Here is a 23,648-nt window from a genome sequence, read left to right as displayed (position 1 = left end):
GGGTGGGGTGCAGAGTGGCGCATGGCCATACACAGCAACACCACATGGCGGGTGGTGGCAGTGCAACGTCTGTGTGCCACTGCTATTGCTGCACCCCAGCTCTGCTCCGGTGAGGCAGCAGAATGGGATAGTAGCACTCCATCGCTGCCCACCCCCACGTACCCACTGGGTCCTTTCAAAGTAGCCCCAAGGGTACACATGCCCCTGGTTGACACCCCTGCTTTTGTGTCTCTTAAGTGCTAAAAGGGCTTGCTATGTTCAAATAATGAACCAATCTACTAGACACTGAAGTTTGTAACCAACATCAGTTGATAGCAATAACACTACATGCATGTGAGCCTACCTCAGAAGCATTTATTTTAGCAGCTAAAGAAACAGGTTTGCTATCGGGGATATCCGATTTCTATAGCAGGCGTAGGTAAACCCTGGCACCCATGACACAGCATGGCACGTGAAGGCAGTTTGCTTAGCACACCTCAGGGCAGATGGTGGGAGGCGGTGGGGCCCAATCCTTGTTGTGGCAAGGGAGCCCTGGCTCCTGCCCTGCCATCCACCGAGGTGTGTGTGCACCCGCCGCCAGCAATGAGCCAGGCTGGGGCTCCGCACACCCCAGTGCAGCTGCTTGCAGCCTTACCACTGCCTGCTGGGAGCAGCCTGGGCTCCATGGTGGGTATGCATGTGTTGGCATGGACGGCGGGAAAGGGTCCAGGGCTGTGGTGCCGCAAGGATCAGGCCCCTTGTGGCTACCCTGCTATCTGCCATGCCAACGTCTTACAAGTTGAGGTTGAGGGTGTTTTCAGCACTCTGCCCAAAAATGTTGCCGATCCCTGTTCTATACTTAGTTCCATGACTTCGAGCAACTCACTTAAGGCAAGACATATTTTGACTTGGATTATTAAGCTATCTAGATGTTGTAAGATTTAGTGCCAGTAAATAAGCACTCTCTTTGGAAAAGCATTCTTGTAAGTGTACATACAACATTGATATGAAAATAGCCTGAAGTATTAAAAAAAAAAAGGGGGAGAGAGAGTAGAGTACAACACAACAAGTTACTTGCTTAGAAAGTCAGTGTCTTATCCATCAGAACAAAGAAGTGTATGGTAAGCATACTGCCACTACATACCAATGTTTCATGTTTTATCATTGCTTGAAGCCAATCAAAATCAACACGTTTAAATAAAACAGCGACAAACAAGCTGCTAGGATAATACTCATTTTCAGAAAGTGGGGCTCCCTCTGGATAGGTCATCCTTATGGTAGTTTTGTTCCCAACATGATCCGTATATCCTTGAACGGGTGCATCATTTAATCTAAAGAGTAAAAACAAGATATGAAGTAAGCAAGCGGTCCAATTTTATTAAAACAGTGCAGAAATACTTAACAAGTGAATGTTATTAGCCATACAATTTATAGTTGAGAATGCTATCAACAAATAGGTCCATTTTTACCCCACAAATTCAATCACCTTCCATCACCTCAGTTAGGCAACTCTATACCTAGATTAACTGACACAATACAAACTTTAAAATAAAGAGCCTACACTTCAAAGTGATTAAATAAATAGTACTGCGAGGGTGTCATACTTATTTATTCACATACCACACTCACTTTTCCCCTTAAAATTAGCAATCTAAAATGCGTATCTTTAAATGCACGTCTTTAAATGAGGAAACTGATTCTGAACTCGTCAGTTAAGAAGAAGAAAAAAACAACTTTCTTCATTTTGCCTTCCCAAAAATAAGGTGTACGTCTTATTTGGGGGTGTAAATATGCAAAGGCATATACTACATTCTGCTAATTCAAACAGACCCAAAGCAAGCTCCCTGCTTATTTTCACCGATACTGAAAAAGCTCTGTGCCATACAGCTATCAGCAATACCCACTATACCTCAGTGTCTAACTGGTTTGCAAAACTGTGACTGGAATTCAGTAAGTAATTCTTTTGGCAGCAACAAGAAAAACTTTGAAAACCTCTTGACTCTTCAAGAGGAATGATAATTAAAAGCAGTAAAGCCTTATTTTTGTTTCTAAAATTCAACATGGCATTTATCATTTTTTAATTTGAGAGTATTTAGCATGAGCTCTGCTGCAGCTTCCTGCACATATAAACATATGAAATATCAGCTATCATAAAAGCAAACCCGCTCATAAGCTTACCCAGACAACCACAACTTGAAGAAGTGAATTCAAATGTCTCGGTCACCACACTCAGACACTCGTGTTAAAAACATATGATGCCCCTCCTTAGTCTACGACTGCACCAGTTCCTAAAGTACTATTCTGAATATGTACATTTTGTGGTCATGCACCCTGTAATCATTACAGATGCGTGTCCCTGTAACATGCACTGGAGCAAGTTGTTTCCTTCTTCATCATTTGCTAAATACCATAAAGTCCAAAGTCATTTCATTATCAGCAGATTCAAACAGAGATTTACGAAGTAAATGAGGTTTGTGATTTCTTCCCCGCAACAGAGGAAAACCGCCTGTAATCAAGACATAAAACAGCTTGTAGAAGAGAAATACATACCTTATGACAACATCAAACTGATCCAATGTATGCCCTAGCCCCAGGCCGTGGAGGAGTCCACCACTCCCAATGACTACACAACGTTTACAGTGCTTCAGCTTCACGTTTTCTGGAAACTCGTGTGCTGGTAAAAGCTCCAAAAGTTTCTGGAGCCTATCGGAGACCTTTTGAAACCCAAAGGGTGGCTCATATTTAAACACAGCTTCATCCAAATGTTTGTTTTCCCCTACAAAGGGATATATATCTGCACCGTACTTCTCTGAAAATACTCTGCTCATCTCCTTTTTCACAAAAGAAGATCGACATTCTCCTTGCAACACTTGTTTGGCATATTTTTGTATTCTCTGAAAGCAAGAGACATGCAATTTAAGTCAAAAGAATACTAGCAATCACAGTAAACTAGCAGATGTAGTCTTTAAGAAGAAAAGCCAAGTTGAATAAGCAACTGAGGGAAAATGTTAAAGCACTCAGTTAAAATCTGGAATGGTCTTTGTAGGGTGATCCTGTGAATTCACAACTTTTAAATCCTCTGGCATTTTTTAAAGGGTAAATAAGGTTTCATTTGAAAAATGTTAGTAAAAGCATGTCCATTTCCTGAATGCTATCAGGGAACATCCAGGTATTTTATTTACAAAACAAATAAACAGCACAGCAAATGCAGGTGCAGGAAAGCCTACATTTTGCCCTGTCCCACACATCAGTAACTCATTAACTAAAAGCTGCATTGCCAGCGATGCAAAAACCAGAAACACTACAGATGCAATACAGGACTTGCAGCATTTGTGCCAGTGAACTCGACTTCATCTCAAGAGCATTATGTTTATACAATGGTTTAAAAACTCACTATATCAGGGGTCTGAAACCCCCAGCACGTGTGCCAGAGCATGGCATGCAAGGTTATTTTGCTCAGCACACCACAGCTGGCCTGGGCTTGGGCAGCTGCCACCAGCCACAAAGCCTGGGCTGCTTGCAGCAGGCAGCCAGGAGGCTGCGCCAGGCTCCAGAGCCCTGGTTCGGGGCTCTGTGACGATAGCAATTGAGGGTGCACCTCAAGGCACGTGGCCGGGAAGGGACTGAGCGGCAGCATGTGCGCAGGTGGGCAAACAGCACAGAGCTGGATGAGCTGAATACCTGCAAGAAGTGCAGCATTTGGCTGCATCACCCTGTGTGCTTGACCCAACCTGCACAGCCTGGGAGGTGCACCCAAGTCAGCAAAGTGGCGCGATGGAGCACCAGGCTGCCGGGGGCAAGGGCAGGGTGGGAGAAGGGTCCAGGTCAGCTGGGTTGGTTGCCCAGCCCTGGTCCCTTCCTCACCAAGTGCCCCAAGGCGTATGTGCAGCCACTGCTGGCAACGAGCCGGGCCAAGACTCCAGGGCAGCCACTTGCAGCTTTGTGGCTGCCTCCTGCAAGCAGCCTGGGCTCTGTGGCAAGCAGCAAGGGCCTGCCCAGATCCTGGACTGCTCGCAGCAGCCCTGGCCTTGCTCACTGCTGACAGCAGCTGCACATGCACGTCAGGGAGCACGGCGGGGAAGGGGCTGGGGCTGTGCTGCCATGACAAGGGTTGGGCCCCTTGCGGCTCCCCCACCGTCCGCCCCGACCCACCAACATCTTCGAAGTGTAGGTTGCAGGGGGTTTTGGCACTCTGCCCAAACACATTACCAACTAACTGCTAACCTGTCTTAGTAATATAATTTTCTCCCCATCCCATCCACCTGGCTGTGCGCCCTTGCTCACATAGGTCCTAGCCAGTCTCCATGGAGACCTCCCCCCCCCCAGATCACTGAGCAGTGATGGTACGGGGCCGGGGCCCAGGGCAGAGCCGCAATCCGCTCCCCGCATGCCCCTGCCCACAAAACTGGTGCCCGTGGCAGGGGCACCTGGGCAGATCACATGGCTCTGCCCCAGGCTGAAGCCCCGTGCAATCCCAGCCCCACTCCCAGATGCTGCTCCCTGCCTGCCCGTGACCCTGTCCCAGCCACCCAGCCGAGCGTGGAGCAGAGCCGCTTAGGGAGGTTTGATGAGCTGTATGCAGGAGGGAATGGGGGGGCAGGGAAGGCAGCTTGCCCAGCCCATGACGCTTCACAAAAACTCCATGGCCCACGGGCCCAAATAATTGCCCACCCCTGTCCTAAACACTCTGTTTTGGCTTCTCCTACTCGAATGACTCCTCTCTGTGGTTCTCCACATTTCCCCCAACCTCTCACTGTAGGTCCATATGGGGAGAGGGAAGCACAATGTCAGTCCAATGACACCGAATAGGGGACGTTCTGCTTTCCACTGTTCTGGGGCCACAGACATTGAGGGAGGGTGGAGCCTGACCAGACCCGATTTAAGCCCCAGATGCAGTAATCTGTGTTTGGGGTGCTTCAAGTAGATATCAGTGTAGATATTTCTGAGAACTATACCTACAGCTCATTAGCTCCCCTTTCCCGTTTTACCCCTACATCTCTACAGTTTCTCTGTGCAAGTCTCGCTCTTCAGGTCTTGTGCAGACCTCAGCTGTTCAATGCAAAAAATGAAGCAGGCTGTAATACAAAATTAATTCACCCTTAATTAATTCAAAGGACTTCAGCACATGACTCCCTTGGCATAGATCCGAGTATAGTGGATTTTCCAACCCTCTGTTTTGTACATCAGCAATATTTACTGAATATAGGCAAAAGATACCAGACCTTTACACGTTGCGGGTCCACATAATGGATTTTCTTACATGCGTCAGGGCCCCAACTTAACTTCAGGATGTACAGGAGGCACACGAAAACCAAAATGCCTACAAAGTGCCTACAACAAAACAGAGCCATTGATTATCTTTACAGCCACCGCCATTAGATGAGGCATTTTTTATTTCTTCAAGAAGCTTACAAGTGAACCATTTCAAACAAAAATTACAGAAATACATTTAAATGCAATCCAAGTTAAGAAACTGTATGATCCAATTGTGGTAATCTGCCTTCTCTCTCATGCCAAAGCTCTTTGCATTTAAGTGATGAATATGGAGAGTGATCGCTGATAATCGCTGATATCTTGGTGTTGTGCCTATATTGCTCGATTTAAACGTCTCCTTGGTGTGACCTGCATTAAATGGCTGCTCTTTGTCAACTTGCATGCTAGAAAGTGCCTTTGAATTGTTTAGTTTTAAACAGATTTACTTAGGGTTGGAAGAGACCTCAGGAGGTCATCTAGTCCAACACCCTGCTCAAGGCAGGACCAACCCCTACTAGATCATCCCAGCCAAAGCTTTGTTGAGCCGGGTCTTAAAAACCTCCAAGGATGGAGATCCCACCACCTCTCTGGGTAACCTGCTCAGTGTTTTACTACCCTTCTAGTGAGCAAATTCTTCCTAATATCCAACCAAAATTTCTCTTGCTGCAACTTGAGACCATTGCTCCTTGTTCTGTCACCTGGCACTGCTGAGAAGAGTCCAGCTCCAGCCTCTTTGTAATCACCCTCCAGGGAGTTGAAGGCTGCTATCAAATCTGTTTTGATAACCTCAGTCTTCTCTTCTCCAGACTAAATAAGCCCAGCTCCCTCAGTCTCTCCTCACAAGTCATGTCCCCCAGCCCCCAAACCATTTTTGTTGCTCTCTGCTGGATCTTCTCCAATTTGTCCACATCCTTTCTGCAGTCAAGGACCCAAAACTAAACACAGTACACCGGATGTGATCTCACCAGTGCTGAATAATACAGGGAAATAATCACTTCCCTTGACCTACTGGCCACACACCTACCAATGTAGCCCAGGATGCCATCAGCCTTCCTGGCATCAAGTTCACACTGCTGGCTCATATTCAGCTTCTTGTCCACTGTAACTCCCAGGTCTTTTTCTGCAGAGCTGCTACCCAGCCAGTCAGCCCCCAGCCTGCACTGGTGCATGGGGTTGGTCTGGCCTCAGTGCAGGACTTTGGACTTGTCCTCACTGAACCTCAACATTTCTTTTGGCCCAATCCTCCAATTTGTCGAGGTCACTCTGAATCCTAGCCCTACCCTCCAGCATATCTGCTACTCCCCCCAGCTTGGTGTCATCTGCAAACTTCCTGAGGGTGCAATCCATCCCATCTTCCAGGTCATTGATGAACACACTGAACAAAACGGACCCCAGGACCGACCCCTGGGGCACTCCACTTGATACCAGCTGCCAACTAGACATGGAGCCATTGATTACTACTCTCTGAGCCCAATGCTCCAAACAGTTTTCTGTCCACCTAACAGTCCACTCATCCAGCCTACTTCCTTAGCTTGCCTGCAAGAATGTGGGAGATTATACCAAAAGCCTTGCAGACATCAAGATACACCACATCCACTTGTCTCCCCACATCCAGAGAGCCAGTCATCTCATCATAGCAGGCAATCAGGTTGGTCAGCCATGACTTGCCCCAGGCAAATCTATGCCGACTGTTCCTAATCACCTTCTTGTCTTCTAAGTGCTTATAAATAGATTCACTGAGGATCTGCTCCATGATTTTTCCAAGAGACTGAAGTGAAGCTGACTAGTCTGTAGTTCCCTGGATCCTCCTTCTTCCCTTTCTTAAACATGGGCAGGATGCTTGCCCTTTTCCAATCATCCGGGACCTCTCCTATTGACCATGAGTTTTCAAAGATGATGGCCAATAGCTCTGCAATCACATCAGCCAACTCCCTCGGTACCCTTGAGTGCATCCTGCCCAGCCCAATGGAGGTGTACACATCCAGCTTTTCTAATCCTAATCCTCCTCTTGCTACCAAACATACTTGTAGAAACCCCTCTTGGTACCCTTCACATCCCTTGCTAGCTGTAACTCCAATTGTGCTTTGGCCTTCCTGACTTCATCCCTGCATGCCCAAACACTGCTCTTATACTCCCTCCCTAGATATTTATCCAAGTTTCCACTTCTTATAAGCTTCCTTTTTGTGACTTAGTTTATTAAGGAGTTTCCTGCCAAGCCAAGCTGGTCTTCTGCCATACTTGCTAGTTTTCCTGCCTATTTCTGACCAGAAATGAAATATTGCTCACATTCAGATTGCATGTTTAAACATATTTTAAAGTACTTTTGATGTTGAAAAACCAAATCACAAATTTTCAGAGCCTAAAATCCAATACTGAAAACAACTTTTGGATGCTCCTAAATCTAATTTCAGTAGACTTGACGGATACATTGCAAAATTTAGCTACTAAAAATTCAAGCATATGGCTTTTTCTTTTATGTGCCATGATACTTTTTGTTCTGTGTCATACTAAAGAGACAGGATTACAAGAGCAGCTTTAAATGATGTTGACTGTAATTTGGACATGTTACATAAAAATGAAAATCCTAAGTAATAAGAAATACCAGCAATCTGAGCTCAGTTACCTTAGGTGGAATGGCACAGCATACTTCCCTTATTTTAAATCATGCATTATAGTATTTATTTGAGATAATTTTAAATAATAGGTTCTCTCTTCTTGCTCTCCTACCCACCATCCCCCACAGGCAATACTTTTAACAATTACACAATTACTATAATGATCTTAAGACTTGAAGATTAATCCATGTCTCCATCACCCTCCACACGGAGAGAGGATTGCTGCTTAAGTTAGATAATAGTTATTAAAAGACATGTCCTAGTTCTGACAAAGATTAAAATCAACTGTAAAGAAGCAAAAGTATTTTGAACTGCCAGTATGGAAGATTACCTAGCATCTCACCTCACAAAGTAAGGTAAAATTGCATCCTCAGTTTAAAACATTAGCTCACATGAATGGAACCTACTGAGAGATTATCGGCCTCAAAGGATGCACCCTTTAGGGCTATTAAAACCATTCTCTTTTACTAAAAGATACTTTAAAGATATCAGAAACATTGGCATTTGCTTTGCTTCCAGTAAAATTATGGAATCAGCAGTGTGCTAGATGTCTTAGTTCAAAAAAAAAAAAAAAAAAGAGCAGCAAGACTTCTTCTCAAAGGTCTAACAATCAAGATTCAGACAAGACACAGCAGTAATGCACAGTAGGGGAAAAAGCAATGAGAAACAGAAAGGCTGCAGTCACAGGACTACGACTGCTCTACATCAGGGGTCGGCAACCCCTGGCACACGTGCCGAGCGTGGCACGCGAGGCCATTTTGCTTGGCACGCCGCGACTAGCCCTGGCTCCAGGTAGCTACTGCCAGCGACGAAGCCTGAGCTGCTCCCAGCAGGGCTTGCAGCACCCCAGGATCCAGGCTGGTAGCAGCTCCCCAGAGCTGGGGCCGGCTGCAGCCAGGAGGCTCCAAATAGCTGTGCCGGGCTCCGGCATCAGCTCCGCATCGGCACATGCAGGCGCACCTCGGAGCGGGCGGTGGGGGAGTGGCCTGCAGCAGCGCAGCCCTGGTCTCTCCCCCGCTCCTGGCATGGAGGTGATAAGCCCGGTGCCGGTGTTTGGAGCCAGCCTGGGCTCTGGGCAGCTGCAGCAAGCAGGCTGCAAACAGCTGCACCGGGCTGCACAGCTCCGGCATCAGCTCCATACTGGTGGTGACTGCATGGGCACCTCGGGGCAGGCCTGCTGCCCGCCCCAAGGTGCCCACGTAGTTGCCGCCAGCACAGAGCTGATGCCGGGAGCAGGGGAGAGACCCGGGCTGTGCTGCCTCAGGCCTCTGCCCCCCCCGCCTGCTCTGAGGCGTGCCTGCAACTTAAAAGGTAACGAGAAAATAAAAGCAAGCCAAGTGCCTCGTTCCTTTTTAGCTCCTGTAAATACCCCATAGACTTTTATATCATGCTCACCACCAGGATAGCTTCAGTGCCTACAGCATACTTGAAGAAACAACAATTGAACTCTGAATTTCTAGAGCAGACACACTTACTTGAGAGTACCTTTTAAAAACCAGCTTGGTCTTTTCATTTTTGCGGGCAGCCAGCTTATACCATTGCAATGAAGGCAAACCGTCACTTTCCAACTCCACATGATTATCTTCACTCAGCATTGCTGCAAGGGGGGACGGGGGGGGGGGAAAAAAACACACACTTAAGATCTTTATTGAAAAAAAAGGGACAAAATACCAAAAGTACTGAAACTGGTTCACTCAACTTGGCTTCTTGGTTATCCAGCTGTAAACACTGAATTGCATGTTTGACTTTCATCCTGCCCATACTGCTAGGTAACAGCTCTAGAAATATGCAAACATTTCCACATGCCAGATTATACAATCGGATTTCTAGTAGCCCAAGATACCACATTTTGTACTACATCAATCGGCTTGTGCTCTCCTCCTGGCCACCTCCCAGCCTGCTCTCAGAGGCACCAGGCAATAAATCCCCTCTCTGTCCCTCTAACACCCTTGCTGAGAACTGGAGTCAGCAGACAAAGTTCAAGTAGCGACTTTTCAAACTCCTCCCCTACTGTAGCTGAAACTGCATCCCTTCAGAAACTCATATGGAGTGCAAGCTCTCCGATTCACAATTTACCTCTTCCAGACCGCCGCTGTTTATTGAACGCGCAAGAGAACGCAGATCCAAAGAAAAACCTTCCACAACACGACCTCTCTCGCTGGCTCGTCTTACCAACAGGATCCCATGGGAAGGGGAAAGTGTTTGTTTAGGACGGCAGAGTTATCCCCACCTCCTTATATTCCTGCACTCCTCCCATTTCCTCATCACAATGAAGCATCCTTTGAGGGCATGGGGAAATTCAGGACCTTTCTACTACAGCACATGGGTTGTTTCTTCATCGTGGAGTCTTTCCATCCACCTTCCCGTCACGGACCTTGGATTATCCCATAGCTGAAACGGCCCCCTCCCATTCATACTCCCCTACTTGCTCAACCTCTTCCCCCTCCAGTAGACAGTCCCACCTGTTCCCCCTCATCTCCTCCCCAAGACCTTACTTTGTCACCTGTTTCTTCATCATCAAAATTATTCCCTCTATTTCCCCCCCAACCCTTCACAAGAGTCTTCTCCCAGTTCAGGCAAACCTACCATCCAAGCACAGGCAGTCCTTGGATTTACAACATGGTTTTCAGGAACAGATTGTGTTGCAAGTCAAAACGTTGCAACTCAGAACCGATTTTCCCCATAGGAAACAATGTTATAAATGGGGGATTGGTTCCTGAACCAAGGCCTGATACCCGATTTTCACCAAAAATATCCCAGAATTTTGTACTCAGTCAATTATACATGAGTCATATAGCTACATTAATGTATTTATATTGTGAATAGCAATCATATTGATTTGGAAGGACTTTGAGGTGACTTTGCTGGACTTTTTGAAGGGTTTTTGGCTAGTCTTCTCAGGAGTCTTGGCTGCAGGTTTTTCTGGAGTCTTGTCTGCTTTCTTAAAGAAAGTGTCCAAGGAAGTTTGGACAGACGTTCTCCAGGAAGATGGGCGACGCAGCAAACTTGTTCACTGTTGTGGTGTCGGATCAAGCATTGTGAAGTCAAAACTAACGCCAGAAAGTCGAAACAGGGTGTCAATTTATAAACATTGCAAGTGCTGTTTCTTGTAACTCAAAACATCTTAAGTTGAGGACTGCCTGTACATTTTACCCTGAAGAGGCAGCTGTGGTGCTTTTACAACCAAACATTATTTCTAGCCTGGCAGATTTTCACAAACATTATGGCTGGAAGGGACCTCACGAGATCATCAGGTCCAGTTCCCTGCCCAAGAGGCACAAGTCAGCTCGAGTCAGATCACCCCTGCAAGATAAGCATCCATGCATTTGTTAAAGGTATCCGCAGTAGGTGCTTGCACCACTTCTGGGGGGGAGGAGGGGGGGGTCTATTCCAGACTCTGGAGACACGGATGGTAAAGAAGTTTTTCCTTATGACCAGTCTAAAACAGTCTTCCAGACATTTGTGACCATCGGACCTCATCTTCCCTTGGGGTACCCTAATGAACAGACGTGCTCCCAGTTCAGGATGCACCCCCCTTATATACTTATAGGCTGCAACCAAGTCACCCCTGAGCCTTCACTTCACCAGGCTGAAGAGTCCCATAGGTCTCAGCCTCTCCTCACAAGGCCTGTTCTCTTGACCTCTGATCATGTGCATGGCTCTTCCCTGGACTCTCTCAAGCTTCTCCTTTCTGGTGTGGAGGCCTGAATTGGATACAGTACTCCAGAAGTAGGCTCATCAAGGCCAAGTGAAGTGGGAGGATGACTTCTTGGGTCTTGCCTGAGATGCATCAGTAGATCCAAGCCAGAGTTTTATTCGCTTTGCCAGCTACAGCATCACATTGGTGGCTCAAGTTCATCTTGTAGTCAGTCATGATCCCCAAGTCTCTTTCGGTCATGGTGCTAGTGAGTGTAGCATTGCTGAACCTATATGTATGATGCGGGTTTTTCTCCCGAGGCAGAGCACCTTGAATTTCTGTGTTGAATGTCATTAGGTTTTGATCCACCCACCTTGCAAACCTGTCCAGGTTGGCCTAAATTGCCAACCTATCCTCTAGTGTGACCACACTTCCCCATAATTTGGTATCATCTACGAACTTGGCCAGTCCACTTCTGACACCCGAATCCAGATCATTTATGAATATATTAAAGAGTACTGGTCTAAGTACTGAGCCCTGGGGGACACCAGTGGCCACCATGTGCCATGTTGACTCAGTTCCACCAACAGATGTGCACTGGAAGCCTTGTCAGGAAGGTGAATACACAACAGCAGAGACCATTTTAATATTAACTATGCAAAAACTTTGTAATATTAACCAGAATGATTACATGCTGTACAGGGTCCCCAAATTCTCATATCCATTTGTGTGTTCACTACCACCAGTACCTAGCTCTTTCGTGGTACTTTTCATTAGTAGATCTCAAGGTGTTTAAAGGAGATCAGTTACATTTCTCATTTTATAGCTGTGGAAATTTACACAGAGGTGACATGATTTTCCCATTGTCCCTTAGCAGCTAAGTTTGGACAAGAACCTAAGTCTCCTGAACCCCCGTCTACTGCTCCATCCATTAGGACACAAAGGGTAGGGACAGAAGTTACATATAAACTGGTTTAAGTGATGAGAAATTGGTTTAAACCTGTAACCAAACAGAAGTTCAGTGCACATAAACCAGTTTCATAGTTGGTAGGGACGGAAGGGACCTAAGCAGATCAAGTCCGACCCCCTGCCACGGACAGGAAAGGATGCTGGGGTCAAACAACCCCAGCTAGGTGACTGTCTAGCCTCCTTCTGAAGACCCCCAGGGTACAGGTGAGCACCACTTCTCTTGGAAGTTAGTTCCAGCTCCTAGCCACCCTGACTGTGAAGGCTGAAAAGTTTCCAAGTGGCTGAAACTGGTTTAAGACAAACCTGGTTGAATGCATCATCAGACTTAACTGATTTAGGTCACACCCGTTTATGAAACTTCTGTCCCAGACCCCTTCCTGGTTCAAGTTAAATCAGAGTCTACCAGCATCCCAGCATGCTTTGCAGCCCTGGCATATCTGCTTCAGAGAGCAGGGCTGGCTCCACCCCTGTGCTCCCTAGCTGGAGCAGTGAGGGCTGGCTCACTGGCCAGCTCACTGCTGCCCACCCCCCGCAACCCCCAGGCAAACCCTGGCTGAAGTCTGGGGCCAGGGACGGAGGTTCTCCCACCCCTGAGTACAGAGCTGCTCTGCCCTGCCCTGCTGGTTTACTTAGTGCTGGCTGCAACTGTGGACTACAAGTCCCAGAGGCACCTGGAAGCAGGAAGAGGAAGTGATGAGTAACCCTGCAGAGTCCTGCTGCCATCACTGTGGACTGCAAATCCCAGAGACCTCAGGGGCAGCAGGACGAGGAAGTGAACACACAGCCCATGCTGGCTATGTGCCAGAGAGCTGTGCTCCAGCACCCCCTGGCTTTTGGCTTAATCCACTGCAGGCATGTAGCTGCATTTCCGGAGTCAAAAGTGAGTGCCTGTTCATTTGCTTATTAAGGTTCAATCTTTACAGCTTAGACTAACCTACTAAGACTGAATCAATTCAGCCTCGGGCTTTTTGACTGTCTGTGCTTAGCCCAAAGGTGGTAACAGATTGCAGCACCTACATGTGTACCTATCACAACCTGTCACAATGTCTTCCCGGGATATAAATACCCATTAAAAATATTCATTTAACCTGTTATAATGATAGGGGTAAAAATTGGTATGGTAGTGAAGGGGGCAGGGACTAGTACCTAATAACTAGGCTCCACTGACCCCAGTGCAGCCACTTGTAGCCTCCCCACCATCTGCCATGAGCAGCCTGGCATCCACGGCAAGCAGCAGAGGCCTGCCTGGAGCCCAGGCTGCTGAAGGTAGGTGGCAGGGAAGCTGCAATGCACCGGGGCCCACAGAGCCTAGCTATTAAGGCTGTGCGAAACAGCACCATTTTGTTTCGACGTCTGTTTTGCCAGTTTGACAGGACAGCGTTTTGTTTCAAGTTTCATTTAGTTTTGAAAGCACTGCTCCATTTTGTTTAGTCAACACTGTTTTGCTGTTTTGACGTTTTGCCCATAAGCTATAATGGAGAAGCGTGAAACTGCCTAAATCTTTGTCATTTCTTGCCTGATTCGTATGAAACTTGCAGGGATGGTAGCCCCTTCTATACACCTTGGTAGTTTTATAAACAACATATACTCCAGACAGATACTAAATTCAGTTGCTCTGAATTTCTCGACTTGTGTGAAAGTGAAATCTCAGCCATAGCGCTGTATTATCATCCCTTTTTGCATTGATATCTCTGTAACTGCTGACTATACTACCATTTCTGCAGACTGAATTTGGTTCTCAAATGCTGCATTTTGAAGCAAGCTGGGTAAAGCTGATGTGAAGGCTAAATTGCCTGACAGTATGGATTGCACTTCAAAGTTTTCTTGCGGTGCTGGCCTTTTCACTGTAATTTACTGGAGCCCCATTGTTATCCTTAAGTGGACAACACTCCCATGCTTTAAATATTTTAGAAGCAATTAATTGGAATCTTCAGGCTGTCTTCTCATGCATCTTATGCATGAATACCACAAAACAAGAAATAGTGTATGCTAAGAAACACATGGTAAAAAAAACTAGAAGGCAGATACACTTTTATATACACACTCAGGGAGGTGCATATCTATCAAATATATCAATCACCTGCACCCTCCCCTCTCCCCACATATAGGGGAGAGGAGGACAGAGAGAGAAAGAGAGAGGAAGAGGAGAGGCAATGCTAAGGGAGAAAAACAACCCAGCAGTAAACCCACAGAAACAGAGAACTAAGACCTCAAATTTGATGCTATTCATAGCATGCTTTGTAAAAGCTACCGGTGATTCATCTAATAATGTTTTTACAGTATGCTCAATGCTCAGGATCCAAGTGCTCTGCCACATATCTAACAAAAGGCATCATGTCACTTGAAATGTAAAGTCCCTGGCGTAAGGACCATCTTCAGTTCCACGTCTGCACAGCACCAGGCACAATGGGCACCGTAAGAATTAAAATGATTCACAGCATCTTTCCACTGACCCCATCAAGTGTTATTAGAGGACTAAAATCAGACCGTTTCCATGGGCTATCCACGAGGTCTTTTCATAAGCCTGGGGCAGGCAATTATTTTGGGCAGAGGGCTGCTTACTGAGTTTTGGCAAGCCATCGAGGGCTGCATGATAGGCGGCCCAGGGCAGATAAATATTTATTTTCTAAATTTTTGAGGGGCCCCGCAGGCCAGATAGAATGGCCTGGCAGGCCACATCAGGCCCCCGGGCCACATTTTGCCCACCCCTGCCATAAGCCCTTCCCTTGTCACCCTGTCCCCACAGTTCCCGGATAAGCCAAGAGATTCATACACCTATACTACAGTGTAAAAAACCTACATAACCGAGCACTGACAAGAGCTGCACAAAGAAATCAGCTATCAGTTGCACATATTGTGGGAAAATAATCAGGCACCAGACCTGAAGATGGGCCTTGAACAAGCAAAAAATGCAAGGAAGTAGAAATAGGAAAAGTTTTCCCCCTGCCTACCTGGACATTTCCTTTCTTCTAATACATGCTTTCCTTATTTTACTTCAAGTTTATTTTCAGCAGGGGCAAATGATAACACAAAAGCTAATTTGTTTCAGACATCTTTAATTCAACACAAAGTAAGGGGGCATACCTATTAAACTTATAACTTTTCACATTGAAGGTCAATTTAAGTATAAGAGCCCATTTAACTTAAAGGCAAAGGCATATATCTCTGATGATTAATAATATCAGTTCGGTGTGAACTCCTGGTAAAAAGCAAAAGACACAGGATTTATTTAACATGGTGCCACACTCTGGGGATAAGGAAATTATACATGGAGGAGACTGTTTTTCCTAGACAGATTTGATAAAAGATGTTAGAAGAGGTAACGGAACAGATGCAGCGGTCACTTTTCCATACCAATAATTCAAGCTCTTCGGTTTACCGGACAAAACTGCCATCAGGAGAATGAACATATTCTACCTTATTCTCTAAGGCTGTTGACAAATGTGGAAAAACAAAACAAAACAAAACAAAAAAAATGGAAAAAACCTCCGTGCATTACCAAAAGGTGAAATGCATTAGTTGGACCCGGCTTCCCAGCATCTGTATAGACCGCGTGCTTCAGTGGGGCTTTTTGGCACTTTTATCTAAAGCCAATTCAATCAGAAATTAGATAAAAGTGCCAAAAAGCCTTTGCACATGATCTCTACAGACACTGGGTAAGCTGGGTCCAACTAACGCGATGTCTCTCCTGGGCATGTGCTACGCTCAGCATGGGGGTGCACCGAGCTGAAACTAAAATGCTGCTGTTGTTGGGTTCCCCCCCCACATCTGTAAGCAGCCTAAATCCTTAATAAAAAGAAAGATTTGCAGATGTTGATACTACTAAATGCCTGGTCCTGCTGCACTAGAATTAATATCTGATAGTTGGGATGAATCTCAAATGTATTCTTTTTTCTCCAGGACAGAGATGCACAACGGGATATTGTTCAATAATTACAAACAACCAAGATAAACAAGGGGAAAAATTCCTAGAGGAACCAAGGTAAAGCAGGACATACAAGTCAGTTATTAAGCAGAACCCTTAATTTATTTGGGGAGGGGGGGATGGGGGGATGAAAGTCAAAGCCAGACTAGACAGAAAAGTTACAAGAAACTACTAAGACATAGCTTCAAAAAGAGCTTACTAACTATCTAGCATTAGTTGGGTCTGAAAATGTTAATGAAGGATGCCACTGGGAAAAAGAATTCATTAGGTGTACAAGACAGATATTTCATTAAAACAAGTATCAAACAGACTCTGGCTTAGAAGCTTAGGGAGATTCAAGAGCAATGCCTTATTGCACCAAACCAAAAAAGAACCCCCCCCCAAAAGTCATGATTCATCCCAACAGAAATAGGCACTGTTGTGTATAAAAGCCTTAATACCAGTACTCCAGCTGCTAAAACTATTAAAAATGTGTGGAAGTTGCAGAATGACAAGATCTATGCAACTGATGAGGAACCTTTGGAAAAAGAAACAACAGAAGACATTTTTGAGGCAACGAGTAAAACCTTGTCAGGACACAATGACTTTGCAGGAGAATTTTTAGAAAGTATTTAAGAGATACTAGTAGCCCCTTTATGGGCCTCCATTCATGCCCTGCTGTCAGACTGTTAAAGCTCCTCCTCTATTAGTAGTTAGTTAGACGTCCGTATTGCTTTCCCCTCACACTGCAAAGAAAGCTTTGGATAGTGAAACACCCTGTTTCAAGTCCTATCCCCACATCCTCCCAGAGAAAACACAGGCAGAGCTGGGCAGTTCTGCGCCCAGGGCAGCTGCACGATGCCAAATGCAGTGCTGCCTGCTGTGCTGTCAAATCAAAGTGGCGCAGTCAGTTGCCGCTGCAGCCGTGGCTATTTTTGACCCCCCAAACCAGGCTGCTGCTGCCCCCTGTAGCCTCCCTACCCCTCAGGTACACAACTGATTTAAAAAAAACACAACAAAACACTACATACCAACCCAAAGACAGTTCAGCTCTTCACTGGGGTGAGATTTCCCATTTAAATTACACAGGGCATTGTCTCCTTTAAATTTCTGCATTGACTATTCGCACAGAAGAGAAGGAATAATGAAACCCACAAGGATAAAACCGTCAAAATCAGCAATGAAAATATCTGCATGCTAAATATGTCATGGCATTACACCAAAACATTTCTGGGCGGTCGAGGGGCATTACGCTCCAAATGGCATGCAACTGCTGGAGGGAGCTTTTTCCAAATGCAACCTGAGTATGCTTAGGGGAGTGCTGGGCAGACACTGCACCCGTTTTAGGAAGGTGAGTGAGACCCTCTCAAACTTGCTTAATGAGGAAGTGGTGATAGCTGGCCGCTATGGTGCATGCACCACACATGCCCGGTGGAGAAAATACAACTCAAGCTTGGGAGCCCACAATATGCTCAGCGTCTGACAACGCAAACTTGGGTTCATGACCGCTTGTGCTCCATGTACCTTATTTAGTTAGGCTATAAAAGGTGCGCATCTACTCTGCCTTCATGCTCAGTTCTGCTGAAAGCCTGCGAAGAGGGGAGTGACCACAGCAGGAAGCTTATCCGGTCACTCTTTGTTCTTCATAGATTTCATAGACATCAGGGCTGGAAGGGACCTCGGGAGATCATCGAGTCCAGCCCCCTGCCCAAAGGGCAGGAAGTCAGCTGGGGTCATAGGATCCCAGCAAGATAAGCATCCAATTTGCTTTTGAAGGTGTTCAATGTAGGTGCTTGAACCACCTCCGCTGGCAGACTGTTCCAGACCTGGGGGGCTCGGACAGTAAAGAAATTCTTCCGTATGTCCAGCCTGAAACGGTCTTGCAGGAGTTTGTGACCGTTCGACCTCGTCATCCCTTGGGGCGCTCTGGTGAACAGACGTTCCCCAGATCCTGGTGGTCACCCCTGAGAAACTTATAGGTGGCCATCAGATCACCCCTGAGCCTGCGCTTTTCCAGGCTAAAGAGTCCCGTGGCTCTCAGCCTGTCATCGTAAGATCTCTTTTCCTGACCTCTGATCATGCACGTGGCTCTCCTCTGGACTCTCTCAAGCTTCTCCACATCCTTTTTGAATTGTGGAGCCCAAAACTGGACGCAGTACTCCAGCTTCATAGAGCAAAAAGACCTGCGACCAGAGTGCAGGCATGCAAGAGCAGCTGCTCTTCCGGTTTCCTTCCATGGACTCAAAATATTAATTTTCAAGGACTGCGAATCACTGGTTTACACTGCATTCTCCAGAGAGGAACAATGTAATGCACCTTGTTATTCTCAATCTATTTTTTGTATGATTTTCATTTATTATTGGTCATCTACTTGTGGTTATACTAAAACGAGTTGATAATTTTAACTGCTTCCTTGATTCATTATTATTCACTGAGACACCTTTACTGTTAAGTACCCCACAGTTAGGTGCTGCTGGTCTGTCAAGTGAACCCAGAGGTGTTGTGCGCCTTACTCTGCAAAATCCTTACTACGACACTAAACGTTTCCACCAAAAAATGAGCATTTACCAAAATCCATAGCTTCACAAAAGCATCTGGTTTGAGAATAAATTATGCCAAATATGAAAGGCTAGCTATAAATCTGGCAGACTCGGAGAAGACCTCCGTCCAGAAGAGATCCGACTCCAAATGGATAAAACAAAAAAAAAAATCTAAGACACGAGCGAATTCAAGCCTCAAATCGCACATCTAAATTAATGGGTCACACCTCTAATGCAGCTATTAAAGAAAAACAACTGCAGTGCAGAGGGAAGCAAGTTATTTCTTAGTGGGAAAGGACAACCATAGCAAAAAAAGCGAACATTTTGCCATAGACATTTTTCTTGTTACAATAATCTTGCTACAATCAGTCCTGACAAAACTCCAGAAGAAACCAACAGGCATAATGCTGGAATCGACATGGAATAAAAGGAAGCGAGTGCAGACAGTATGCACAAACCCACTGAAAAGCTGCCACCACCACCTGGCTAAAGATTAGAGGTTACATCCCAATACACAGAGGCTTTCTTATATTACTGAGCAATGTTTCTCACAATTTCAAAAGTTACTCCATCACAAAGGAATTCACAGATCAATTGAACAGAGACCTGTATGCCCCGCCAAGAGGAGGAATTTAATGTCGGTATCTGCAGGAGATGAAAGATTAAGAAGCAAAAATGTGCTAAAAGTTTTCTTGCTTGAACAGCATTTTCTCTTTACCATCTCAAAATTCTCTATTTGTATTTTCTTTTAAACTTTCAAGTGTCTTATTCCTGTGACCTCTGTGTACCTCCATCGTACAATCTACTCACAGACTCATTCATCAAGCTCCTTGCGCTTGCTTTTCCAGTTTCTTCTCAGTAAAAGCCAAACCAGTCTATTAGCCAAGGAGTAACTTTTCTTCCCTTCAAATTACCCAGCATTTCACACACATGAAATTTGAGTTCGGGTCCATAATGAATCAAAGTAGGCACATTCACACAGTGATCTATGACATTCCCACTCGCCAGCACTTCTGAGACAACGTCTTTGCTTTTAATAACTCTCTATCTATCCAAAGACAACATTAAAGATTATTCTGAGGACTACAGAACGAAAAAAAATTCAAAGTTCAAATCTGAGATTATTCTCCTGAACTGATTTTCACTTTGGCAGCCTCTTCCCCAGGCAACCTTCCAACTATCACAAAACCTTTTAAATACACAGCAACAACCTGCAAGGAATAAATGTACCTAGCATTAAGATGACATCTCAGAAAGGTCCTTCCACAGTCAAAAGGCAGCAATGTCTCTTGTGCAAACAACATCAAGTTCAGCATCTGAATGTGGACATGTTCCCTTTTTTTTCCAGCATCCTCTTATGAACGAGTACCAGCATGCCTGCTCAAGAACTAGCCAGCCAGTCAGTCATGTCGCCCCTACCGTGTACTGAATTAGATCCAGGTCTTCTTACAGATGAAGTTGCAAGGCTCAGGGCCAGGCTTGAACTTTAGAACTTCCCTTTATAAAATGTACTGCCGACATTAGCAGGGTGGTGAACTTACGCATGCGTTAAATGAAACTAGTCGGCTGCATCTGATTACGAGAGCCATCGGGGAGAGGTGAGGTGGCAAGGGCTGGGCTAGCTCAGAGCTGCTGCCAGAAGCAAGATGAGCACACTGAAGCCTCTAGCCCAGAAAGAGATGCAAATTCAAATAAGTCTAGGACTCTAGGTGGACTTTACAATGGAGTTTGAGGAAGAATCTGCCCTAAAGGAAGGATCCCAGAAGACTCAGGAAGTGGCAACAACCCTTACGGAGCTGGGAAGGCAAAGGGCAGCTTGAGGGATTTCACAATGTATTTGAATTATGCAGCCAAATAACTGCAGCATAACTTTAATACCGCAGCATTTTGACCACAATATCATTTCCAGCTCCATGACATGTTGGCAGAAGTTACAGTACACCTTATGCAAGCAGCAATTGCAATCCACCAATTCTGTAGCAAACAGAAGAGCCTAACAGGAACTGATAATAAAGGAAGTGATTTTAGGCTTAGCTTCTGCCACCACCCATGTTCAAGAGGAATTAATTCAAATGGCGCCACTACAACCAGCAGGGGAAGACAGACCCCTTCTTCAAGGGCGCTGAGAGAATTTGACTTTAGTCCACCAAATCAAAGGTGGAGAGCACAACTGCTGTCTATAAGGACACCAGGCAACAACCACCAAAGCAGAGGGGGGACGTCAGCTGAAGAACACTATTGGCACCACAGTGAATCAGTAACAGTTCATAAATTAATTTAGGCTGGGGTTATTTCCTGGCATGAGAGAACAGCCTTCCAACAGGAAGAGTGGACAAACCAACCATATCAGCTATAAACAGATGCTGCCTCTGGAGCAGGGTCAGCCGAGCCAAGATGTGCCCCAGCACATCTGACCGGCTTCCCTGGTGCCCACAGGTGTTGCTAGGGCCACTGTCCTGCAGGGCTGGGCCCCCACCACTCCAAGGGTTTCAGGGGCCTGACCCAGTCTGACAACAGCCCCAGGTGCCACGCTCCAAATAAAGGGCCCTCATCTGCAAGCAACTCGGGGGCGTACATCTGCAAATGGGGGAGCCTCTGTGGTCTGCAAGCATAGGCCAGAAATCCCCTCCCGTGGCACACAACAAGCAAACAGACATCCTCCCATTTAAGGCAGCGCAAACTGTGACTTTGGTCACGGCAACTTTTTTGGGCACCAGGGGTGCAACAAGGAGCGAGGACGTCTGTTTACTCACAACTTGTACCACCATAAATACATGGATGGTGATGGGAGACAGTTGCCTGAGAGATCAGGGGAGCCTCCCTGATGGGGTAGAAGGTCCCTTTCAGTCCTACGGACCCGAGTAGTTAAGGAGACTGAATGTAAAAGAAATAGAGCAGAAATTTATCATGAAAACAAATTAGATGATTATCCTTTTACTTCCATTGGTACTAACCCTGATATTTGCTTACAACACAAATAAGGATTTGGTGGGCGTGGGAACCAAACAAACCAACCCCTGCATCTTTGTAGCCTCACTCTAAGTGTTACGGATAAAGCAATGCATTGTTTTTATTACCCTTGCAAATACTGAGGTGGGCTGCCAGAAATCAACATCCACAGAAAGAAAGGCATAACTATAGCCTTAGAGGAGTGGTTCGCCACCTTTTTAGACTCAAGGCCCCCCCTCAGACCTGGGGAAAATGCAAGCTCTTAGGTTTTGGGGTTTTTTTACTTACAGAAAAAAATAATAGAGCAGTTTTTGTTGCAAAGAACTCAGAAAGACTCCAACTGCAGGTCAGATTCCTATTTGGAGCGTCTGGATTTGACCTTGTGGATCACACACATAAACCTAGCAGCACTACCACTGCATGGCACCCTGTGGCACCCCGACAGGATCTCAAGGCACCCCAGGGCGGCTGCGAATCCCATCAAGCCATCAGCTTACTATGCCTTCACATGGCTCAAAACGAAGAACAGCAGAAATTAAGTACAAGGGACATCGCCCTTGATGGAAGGCTCACGAGAGGCAGGAACATTTATCTCCTTTTTTTGGCACAGCACCGGTTATTTCTTTTGGCTTTGCCTCTTCCTTGTTCTGATAACAGCTGAAAAAAGCATGCACCCAGCCCCCCAACTCCTGTCACAGAAACCACCAATGCATATGCAGAGCTACAAGGGGAGGAAGTGAAAGAACTGCACAAAGTGACGTCAACCAGCGAAGAAGGGGAACAAAGTCTATTTTCAAAAAAAGTCACAGTATGTAAGACAGGTGAAGGCTGTAGCCATGTTGATCTAAGGTCATAGGCAGATAAGGTTCTTTGGGTGAATCCGATCTCTTTTATTAGACCGACTTAAATAGTTGGAAAAAACATTTTTAGCAAGCTTTCGGGTTTAAAAACCCTTTTGTCAGGCTGAGGAAGAGCACACACCAACTGCAGAGAATTTCTCAGCCTGACAAAGGGTTTTTAAACCCGAAAGCTTGCTAAAAATGTTTTTTCCAACTATTTAAGTCGGTCTAATAAAAGAGATAAGATTCATGTGATGTGAAAACCCCTCCCCTGCAAAACCCCCAGCAGGGCCACCCCCACCCGGAAACAGCCCCCCTCCCCAAACCCCTGGAGTGAGCGGCGCCTTGAGGGTCTGGCTCTTGAAGCAGAGCTCTGCAGGCTGACAGTGCACGAACCCCTGCGTGGCCCCGCTACAGCCCCCAGGACACCACGAGGGAAGCACGCGCCGGAGGCGGAAAGCAGCAACGCGAGCAGAGGCACCTTGCCCCAGAGCCGAGCCCGCAGCTGGAGGGACGCACTCTGCATCCCCCTACGAATCTACGTAGCTACGTCCTTCTACCCGGGCCCCTGCCTACAAACCCAGCAACCTACCTACATATATGCATCTACCTAGTTCCCTACCTATGAACCTAGCAACCTACCTATATAGATGATGACCCTACCTGTGAAGCCAGCAGCCTTCCTATGTATCTATCTACCTACCAACCTATGAACCCAGCAACTCACCTATATAGGTACCTACCTACGAACCCAGCAACTGACCTATATATATATCTATATTTACCTGTGACCCTACTTACGAACCCAGCAACCTTCCCATAAACCTACCCACGACCCTAAAGAGCCCCCCTACCTAGGAGCCTACGTACCTGAGCCCACCTGCCCACGGCCCGCGGCATCCTTCCGTGCCCCTCCGCGTCTCGGGCCGTCCGCAGGCGCCACCCCCGGGCTTACATAAGGGG

General features: G+C 46.2%; 1 protein-coding gene across 3 annotated transcripts in view; it reads right to left on the bottom strand.

Moving 5' to 3' along the window:
• ST3GAL5 (ST3 beta-galactoside alpha-2,3-sialyltransferase 5) overlaps nucleotides 1–20,149 on the bottom strand; it is a 28,004-nt gene extending 7,855 nt beyond the window's left edge. Inside the window, exons 1-5 of one of the 3 annotated variants that reach the window (XM_019553136.1) lie at nucleotides 20,128–20,149; nucleotides 9,333–9,444; nucleotides 5,202–5,310; nucleotides 2,530–2,873; nucleotides 1,124–1,310 (exon numbers count right to left, since the gene is read on the bottom strand). In XM_019553136.1, the coding sequence (XP_019408681.1) occupies nucleotides 1,124–1,310; nucleotides 2,530–2,873; nucleotides 5,202–5,310; nucleotides 9,333–9,444; nucleotides 20,128–20,134 (759 nt within the window). In that variant the 5' untranslated portion in view covers nucleotides 20,135–20,149. Of the gene's footprint in view, nucleotides 1–1,123; nucleotides 1,311–2,529; nucleotides 2,874–5,201; nucleotides 5,311–9,322; nucleotides 9,445–9,546; nucleotides 9,715–20,127 lie in introns of those variants that run through there. The other 2 variants (XM_019553135.1, XM_019553137.1) reach the window with 2 other exon arrangements.
• Between the last annotated feature and the right edge of the window lie 3,499 nt (nucleotides 20,150–23,648).

Source organism: Crocodylus porosus, unplaced genomic scaffold (assembly GCF_001723895.1).
Source record: "Crocodylus porosus isolate Cpor-Errol unplaced genomic scaffold, CroPor_comp1, whole genome shotgun sequence".
Taxonomy (NCBI): domain Eukaryota; kingdom Metazoa; phylum Chordata; order Crocodylia; family Crocodylidae; genus Crocodylus; species Crocodylus porosus.
Note: the sequence above shows the minus strand (reverse complement) of the source record. Positions and strands in the feature narration are given on the sequence as shown.